General features: G+C 38.9%; 1 protein-coding gene across 1 annotated transcript in view; it reads left to right on the top strand.

Moving 5' to 3' along the window:
* Window positions 1-486: 486 nt before the first annotated feature.
* LOC124267826 (ADP-ribosylation factor 3-like) overlaps window positions 487-9,893 on the top strand; it is a 47,021-nt gene continuing 37,614 nt past the window's right edge. Inside the window, exon 1 of the mRNA XM_046702824.1 lies at window positions 487-734. Coding sequence (XP_046558780.1) covers window positions 677-734 — 58 coding nt within the window. The 5' untranslated portion in view covers window positions 487-676. The remainder of the gene's footprint in view (window positions 735-9,893) is intronic.

The following is a 9,893-nucleotide window of genomic DNA, read 5'->3' as shown; positions in this document are numbered from 1 at the left end:
TATTGCTATTTGATGTTGCTTTCTTCCTTGCCAAGACTGGGTGACTGAAAATATCATTTTGAAATCAAAGTTCGCGAAACTGAGTTTGTCACAGTTATCAAAGTAAACAAATAAACCTGAACTGACAGACAGGATTCCGGGAACACCTAACAGGAAAACATTCGCGATCCATAACGACACCATACTACTTAGAGCCCATTCAGTCAAATTCTCGTCAAAAGCAAACGTGTAAACCCAGCTTCACTCTGAACAATGAGATAAGCTGGCCTCAAATATGTCATTATCCTCTCGGAAGCGGAAAATGATACTTTTTGTCTGAAACTTCCTTTTAACTAACAGTGAAGATTTAGGCGTCCTGTGGATCTATTTGACGCAACAGGCAAATGTGCGATACCAGATCACAGCCAGGCGATATGCATTGCGTGGGTGTCTAAAAATAGCACAGCGCCTCTCGGAGCGCCAATCAGAGACGCGGAAATCGGGTCATCACTGTTTGGTTTGCATGCGCTCTTGAAGCTCCGTACGATTGTGGAGGATGTGTAGAGCCGTAATGCCACCTCCAGTATACGTGAGTCTAGTGGTCAGTTTGGAGTACAAGTGACCGTTCGGACGTTCAATACCTTCTAAACGATGACATGGAATATTGTGTGTAAAAGCTGAAGAAGCTTGGACCAGAATGGGCCATTTGTGGACCCGTCTCTTCAGGCATCGGGATGTACGCATTCTCCTGCTAGGTAGGTTTTTCTTGGAATTATTCCTGATAGTTGTATCATTGCCAGTGCACTCTGCAGCAGACAAGGTGCACATATGTGCGTGCTGCACTCTAGGGCGTTATGTCCGTATATTTCTCTCTACAGGCGTGTATATTACCGTTAACACAGAACCGTGGAATAGTAGAGCGGTTCAGTTGCTGTAATTGATACGACGCTTGTGATCAGCTGTTGACAGTGAAATTGACATTGTATGTCTGGGGCGAGCGTGGGGGTCGGGCTGACACCGCCTGGGTAACCAACAGGGTTGTTGATGTTTCCATGGGTGAAGTTGGAATGTCAGGACGGTTTCGGCAGTTTCAGATCAGATAGATGTCTGGAGCTAATGTTGATATTGTCATTGTTTTGAAGTCCGCTATTAGATGTCTTAGTGATCTTTATCATCGCCCATAGAGTCAACATGGACGTCATGATTTTGAAAATTGTGTATCCTTAATTATATTAATGATGAAACGAATGAAACTATTGATCTTTTGTGTAGACTTACGTGACTGTTATCGTTTGACAATAATGGTACGAATTTCAATTTCCTTACATTTATAGAAAACCCCAATATATATAATGCTTCTCTATATATGATGAAATCGCCTATTTGGTATATACTATAGGTTCCCGAATTGTTTCAGGTGAACTATTGACTTGGCTTTGCATGTGTTTATGACATTTGCCACCAGTGGTGCAGGAGACACTCACCTTTTTAGCTAGTCCAGCATATAACTAGACGACTTTGCACTATACCAAGGCTGGAATAAGAGTTTATTCATATGAACTACTTTTTAGCAAACCTGTGGTACCATCACTATTTCATAGTGATTCATAAACACCTGCTCATGATATGGTCAGAACTATACAAAGCTCTGGGCAGGCATTTCTGTGGATGTGGAAAGGGTTTTGTAACTTGTATTTTCATGCTGTACATCGACATGAATCATGTAATGGAGATGAAGTACAGATGTACTTGAGAAGTTCAGACCCCAGCATGCAGCTCCGCAACACGTCCAGGTTCATTTCACCTCAACCTGAAGTCACCATGCCTCCCTCCCTCTCACCAGGAACAGGGAGAGCTGGGCGGCAGCTACTTCCTGGATCCAGCATGTTGATAATGTAAACATGCCCTGAAGGTGGCCGGCCACCTTACACACAGCAGAGAGGTGTAAACTGGGGGGTAATGGATGTTTACAGATGCTCAGGGTGGTGATGGTCATTAAGTGGTCACTGATCTTGTCGGGGAGGGGGGGTACTAAATGGCCATTGATATGGTCTGGTTGGAGGTAAATGGCTACTCTGGGCTGGGAAATGGAAGACTGGTCTGGTGTGGGAATTGTCTAATGGTGTTTGATTTGTCATAATGTTTCTGGCTATTTATGTTTTTTCTTCTTGGAAGAGGATACCAGCAGAGGAGATGTGGGATGTTTTCTTGATGGGGCCGAGTATCAGGATTTCCTTCTCAGTTTTGACATGTGTTTATTTTCTTTTTGAATATTTTTTTCTGATGCGGTTTGGAGGAGTTCTCACAGTGATACAAGTTTTCTCATGTCCACGTATTTTATGGAGAGATGCAGTTATGAGATATTAAAATGTGTAGATAGTAAAAATATGTAAATAGTGTAAAGTTATTCTAATCTGTTAATAAGTTTAAAGAATGTTTATCTTTTTATATTTTTTTTTGAATATGATAAATTCTAGTCTACTCAAATGAAAGTTAACATGACTCATAAAACCCCTCATGAAACACAATATCAAATATTTACAGTGTTGCAAACATATATTTTGAAAATAGATAAATCACAGGGAAGAAAAGGCTTAGTGAGTTCTTTCTATTAAAGGTTATTCGCTGCAATATTTGATGGTGAGAAAATATATAAAATAGCCAACAATTCCCTACAGCCAGTTTCAGGAGAAACTGTTTCCCAAACAATACATATTTCTTATAAATGTATGAGACTAAAACAAGACATATCAACAGATGAAGAGCTGACAAGAAAAACCCATCAACCATCTCCTGCAGCAAGCTCAACATCTTATATATTTATTTATTTAGTGAAAAACAAGACAATATCATGTAAAGAAAAGTCAAAACATGTGTACACAATATGTGTACACAATCAGTAATTAATTACCATGTGATTGACAGTGTGTCGAGTAGAGAGCTAAGAACTCCTTGTTGTACTGAGCTAATAGTAATCTACCTACGGGAACATAGTATTTTGTCTGATCCAGCTCGCTGCTGGGGATAGAAGTAAGTAGTACTGATGAGGAGTTCTTTCCTCCTGTAGATGACGTAGTTGTGTCTGTTTCTGAGATGCTGGTTGTGCCAGGAATCAGTATCTTGTTAGTCATAGAACCATGCAAGTGTAGCTACTTGTATCAGTCATCAATATGTTGTGTAGGTGTTGCAAGTGAAGGTGTATTTCTTAGCCTTGCTTTGTCTTAATTTTATCGCCTTAATGCCTATATTACACTTTTGTTTTTTGAGTCTTCATTTCTTCATGTTACTGTTTTTGTCTGTATTTTATTGTACTTTTTGTATTATTTTTTTCCAAAAGATGGGGGAAGAGGCATGTATTTCATAATTTGTAAACAAAGTGAATCTATATACAAATGAATTTATAGAAATGATTTTGCCAACAACTTCGATGAGGCCAGACAACTATAAGTCTGCTGTTTTCTGTCCCTCAGTTTTTTTCCATCTGTTTTTTGTAGTGTTTAAGTTGCCATTTGTCTTATTCATCAGAAAATCTTTCTTAGTTTGTGACATCTGACTTCATTTGAAAAGAAAAGTTTTGCTAAGTCTTTTGTTATTTAATATTTTGATTCCAAACTCTCAAAACATAATTCGCAACTGGAAAATCATAAGCTGTTAGTTATATCATAAAGACCAACTTCAGAAAAGAAAAATAAGCTTGGGTGGCAAAAAGCTATGTTCCATGAGAAAAATTATGCCTTGGCATCTTTTAAAAACACTTATGACATTCTTCAATCTTATTTTATCAATTTTGATAAGAGCTGTTAGTGTAATAAAGATGACAGTCAGTCTTAAACCAATCAGAAACCTGAAGTCAAAGATGTTTTAGAATGATTCAAGGGGTGGCTATTTCAAACACTTCAATGTTAAGAGTATATTTCTTGTTCTACTTTCAGGAAATTAAATCATACATAAATAGCTAAATACCTAAATAGCTAAATACATAAATAGCTAAATACATAAATAGCTAAATACATAAATAGCTAGCTAATAATTAAGCATCATTTGAAAACAGTTACCAGCCTGTCCTTGTTACCATGGAAATTATTTCTGAAACTGACCAAACCAGTTATCTGACCTCCCTGGTGTGATCTAGTATCATGACATATTATCTGAGGACAGCATACAAGGAATCCCTGTCTGGCTGTCAGTGATGTCCACCTGTGGAAGCAAAGTCTTAATGGCGTTGCAGAGTCCAGGAATTTTCCTGACAACCCTCAGGTTGTAGCAGCTCCAGGCGGAGTGTGAACTCTTGACTTCTCCACGCCAATAACCTCGGTCATAATTACACACTTTATGGATTTTCACTCTTCAAGCAGATCTGGCAGAAAATTGTAGTATTGTCCAGTATGATCATCTTTCCAATTATCGGTGAGAGCTGTGTGGTGGACGGTGAGAGCTGTGTGGTGGATGGTGAGAGCTGTGTGGTGGACGGTGAGAGCTGTGTGGTGGACGGGAAACCACTCTTCACCTGGCCACACAGAAAATTATATGATCTGATCACATGACTCAGAAATACAGCTCATTTGTGGAATAATGTGGTTTGTTGAAAGAAAATACTTTTTTTTATTTTGGAAACCTTTATGATTGAAGAAGCAATGTAGGATAATCCAGGGGAAATGAAGAGGCATGATTGAATTTAGAGATTTATCCAATGATATCATTGATTGAGTGTTAATCAAAGATGATAATCAGATTAAAGAATAATAAGTTGATTTATATTTGGCATGTTTTTCATGTATTTTGGTTAAAAATATAGATGGAAAAACTAGGAATCCAAAACATTGTTATCTGATAAAGGGAAAACTTAGTTCAGGATTTAACAAGGTGTAGAAGTTACTTTGTAGAGTATGTTTACTGTTGATTGTTGTCATCAACAATGTGGGGGAAAGGAATCTTCTAGTTTATAAATCCTCAGTTTGATGAAAATATGTAATCAAAATCATATGAATATCCCTACTCTGGTCATTTCATTGACATGGATTAAACAAGCTTTCAGTCTTGTGTTAGTTAGCTTGAGGATATGGATGTTCCAACAAGAAGGTTGTAGCTATGTTTGACATATTGACAAGAACTGCAGAAAATATTCTTTGAAGATGTGAACATTTTGTATGATGTGTCTCTTTGACAAATACATTGCCTTTGAAGTTCAGACCTTCTTCTGCTGTAACATCTTTACTGGACATCAACTTATCACCTGTATAGAAGGGACTGGAAGCCAGCTGAATATTTCTGTAAGCATAGAGAAAACCTGTTCAGTGTACCATACTACCAATAATCTGTTATATTTTTAAGTAGACTTCAAGTAATTTGTTATCCCATTTTTACAAAACATAAAACTTATCATTTTTTAGACAATAAGTTTCACTAATAACAGATAAACTATAAAACATTTTCTTCAGTTCAAATTTGTTTGCACCAGACAAACCATTGACTGAAATGATGGAACAGAACCGTACAGTTGGGTACAGTGACATACAGAACCGTTCAGTTGGGTACAGTGACATACAGAACCGTACAGTTGGGTACAGTGACATACAGAACCGTACAGTTGGGTACAGTGACATACAGAACCGTACAGTTGGGTACAGTGACATACAGAACCGTACAGTTGGGTACAGTGACATACAGAACCATACAGTTAGGTAACAGTGACATACAGAACCGTACAGTTGGGTACACATGACATACAGTTGGGTAACATACAGAACCATACAGTTGGGTACAGTGACATACAGAACCATACAGTTGGGTACAGTGACATACAGAACCGTACAGTTCAGGTACAGTGACATACAGGTACAGTGACATACAGAACCATACAGTTGGGTACAGTGACATACAGAACCGTACAGTTGGGTACAGTGACATACAGAACTGTACAGTTGGGTACAGAACCGTACAGTTGGGTACAGTGACATGCAGAGAACCGTTACAGTTGGGTGACAGTGACATACAGAACCGTACAGTTGGGTACAGTGACATACAGAACCGTACAGTTGGGTAGTGACATACAGAACCATACAGTTGGGTACAGTGACATACAGAACCGTGACAGTGACATACAGAACCAGTACAGTTGGGTACAGTGACATACAGAACCGTACAGTTGGGTACAGTGACATACAGAACCAGAACCAGTTGGGTACAGTGACATACAGAACCGTACAGTTACAGAACCGTTTGGGTAGTGACATACAGAACCGTACAGTTGGGTACAGTGACATACAGAACCGTACAGTTGGGTAGTGACATACAGAACCGTACAGTTGGGTACAGTGACATACAGAACTGTACAGTTGGGTACAGTGACATACAGAACCGTACAGTTGGGTACAGTGACATACAGAACCATACAGTTGGGTACAGTGACATACAGAACCATACAGTTGGGTACAGTGACATACAGAACCATACAGTTGGGTACAGTGACATACAGAACCGTACAGTTGGGTACAGTGACATACAGAACCATACAGTTGGGTACAGTGACATATGCCACCTATGTCACTGAGTGTCACCAGCTGATTGAAAATGTAAACTTGTACGACAAGCACAGGTAGCTTGAGTGAGTGAGTGAGTTTAGTTTTACGCCACACTCAGCAATATTCCAGTTATAAGGCGTCCGTCTGTAAATAATCGAGTGTGGACCAGACAATACAGTGATCAACCAGCTCGTGTTTTTGCGAGGATTAATTATTAATGGTAGGTGTCATGAGTGGTGCTCAATAGGCCAATCATCCATGATCATGTTTACATTATGATTTAATCGATTGTATGCAATGGTAGCGTAGTGATCAGCAAAGCAGTTGGGTGGGGTGCACCGAAGTGTCTGGCCTTGTCATAATGTATTGTACTGTGAAGCATTTCGAGTCAGGGCTCATCTCAAATTTTTGTATATATTTTATAAAACCTTTAATCCTCACAAAGACACGAGGGCCTGTGTAACCAACAGCATGAGCATCGATCTGCGCAAATGTGGGAACCGGTGACATATGTCAACCAAGTCAGCGAGCCTGACCAACCGATCCCGTTAGTCGCCTCTTACAACAAGCATGGGTTACTGAAGATCGATATTCTAACCCGGACCTTCATGGGTAAGGTGGCTTGAGACCAAGAGTATTCACAGGGCCCAGCTTCATAATATAGAATAGTGATGTCAATAATGTCAATATACCTGTCACAATGTGTTTTCTAACTGAACAATGTTTAGGAGATTCTATTGATTATAATTGATTGACTATCAATTAATACATAATGAGTATCGATGAGTACATAATGAGTATCGGTGAGTACATAATGAGTATTGATGAATACATGATTATCGATGAGTACATAATGAGTATCGGTGAGTACATAATGAGTATTGATGAGTACATAATGAGTATCGGTGAGTACATAATGAGTATCGGTGAGTACATAATGAGTATCGGTGAGTACATAATGAGTATCGGTGAGTACATAATGACTATCAATTAATATAATGAGTATCGAGTATCATATGAGTACATATATGATCGATAATACATGAGTATCGAGTACATATTGAGTATCGATACATAATAAGTATCGATGAATACATGAGTATCGAGTACATATTGAGTATCAATACATAATAAGCATCATGATACATAGTATCATAATAAGTATCGATGAATACATGAGTATCGAGGACATATTGAGTATCGATACATAATAAGTATCGATGAATACATGAGTATCGAGTACATATTGAGTATCGATACATAATAAGTATCGATGAATACATGAGTATCGATGTACATATTGAGTATCGATACATAATAAGTATCGATGAGTATCGAGAGTATCGATACATGAGTATCGATGAGTACATAGTACATATTGAGTATCGATACATAATAAGTATCGATGAATACATGAGTATCGATGAGTACATAATGAGTTGAATGAGAACATTGAAAGTGTTGAAGATGCTCAGTGCTGCTGATCAATTATAATGAACTAATCTCGACATGGTGCCCTGACATCCATAATCGATGCTGTTCATGTTGTGCTCAACTGCCATTCTCTGTGTCACCATCATGGGGCATCGTCAGCTGATGTCAGTCTACACTCCATATTGTTTTGGGCTGCAAGTGCTCTTCAGTACCCATTAAAGTGATCAATCCCAGCATATTAAAGTGATCAAAGATGATTTGCCATTAAACATGTTAAATAGGTAGACAAGATACATCGCCTGGTGATCAGGATCCCATCCCATCCAGTACACAGACCAGGACTGAGCTGCACTCTTGCAGCCTGTGATACACTGCACCGTGTGATACACTGCAGCCTGTGATACACTGCACCATGTGAAAGAAATGTTTGTTGTCATGCAAGTTACAGAGTGCAGAGTCTGTGATGAAAGAACGAATACACGTCTGGCAACCATTAGAACATGAAATGACTTCTACAGAACAGATTGAAGAAATGAAAATGATGAAAATTGAATGTATACAGAGATGACAATGTTATTATTGTGAGCCAGTCTGCCCTTTCTGTATGTCTATTTTACTGGGGGTTGAACAAAACGCGTAACTCAAGCTATGAGATTGTTTAGTGTAATGGCGTCTTAATGTGAAAATTTCCCCTTTTGATTATTGATCTTAAGGACATAAATTGCTTTTTTCTTGTTAACAAAATATTCATTTAATATGTTCGTCCGAATCAATGTTAAGATGTACTTTGCATACAGTGGTTAATTAGGTCTTACCCAGTTCCTCAAATTGCTTCACAACAATAATAATAAATAGTTTCGTCGAAACAGAAGCCATTATTACCTGGTCCTGCTGGACGTTCAGTGTGGTGTGGCTCCAGGATGATACAGTTGTGTTTTGAAATGCAGACTGAAAAACTCTTCTGTCACACATAACTTTCCACATCTCCCCAGAATATGAAATGCTTTTTCTTTTATATAGACAGGAATTGTTATAGATGAGAGAGACCAAAAGACAAATGGGGATCTATTTCTGCACACAGAACCAAAGCCTTCATTTCCTGGGGAGACTGCTTCTGGAAGGTTCTTGCATGTATGAAGACAATAACAGTTTTTAGTCTGGGAACAGACTTTCTGATGTTATTCAAAACACATTCTTTTGATAAAATGTCAGTTGCTCATTTCTTGACTTTTCATGATATTTTCACATTTCATGTGGGTAGGCTTGACACATACTTCTGCATACAATACATCTTCCCAATCTGTTCTGTCTGGGGAAATGTTTTGGACTATTATATATGTAAGATAATTATTCATCATAGAACTCAGGCCCGAGGTAGGACTTGGAGCCACAATAAGACAAAGATCCACAGGTAGGACTTAGATCCCAGGTGAACTCACTGCCATTGGGGAACTCGGATTTGTGGTAGGAATCAGATCCATTGGAGAAACTCAGATTCATGGTGAAACTCATGGTGAGATTCATGGAAGGAATCAGATCCATTGGTGAACACACATCTGTGGTAGGACTCAGATCCAATGGTGAACACACATCTGTGGTAGGACTCAGATCCATTGGTGAACACACATCTGTGGTAGGACTCAGATCCAATGGTGAACACACATCTGTGGTAGGACTCAGATCCAGTGGTGAACACACATCTGTGGTAGGACTCAGATCCAGTGGTGAACACACATCTGTGGTAGACTCAGATCCATTGGTGAACACACATCTGTGGTAGGACTCAGATCCATGGCTGTTATGTGTAAATTGCTGGAGGAGACTCTGAGATATCAGAGAGCTCAGATCTGTGGTAAGAATCTGATACTTTGGTGAACTCAGATCCACTGCCAAACTAAAATGCATGGTCGGACTGACAGATCTGTGTCGAAACTCAGGCCTGTGTTTGGACTCCTATCT

Source organism: Haliotis rubra, unplaced genomic scaffold (assembly GCF_003918875.1).
Source record: "Haliotis rubra isolate DU_JTF1 unplaced genomic scaffold, ASM391887v1 Scf134, whole genome shotgun sequence".
Taxonomy (NCBI): domain Eukaryota; kingdom Metazoa; phylum Mollusca; class Gastropoda; order Lepetellida; family Haliotidae; genus Haliotis; species Haliotis rubra.
Note: the sequence above shows the minus strand (reverse complement) of the source record. Positions and strands in the feature narration are given on the sequence as shown.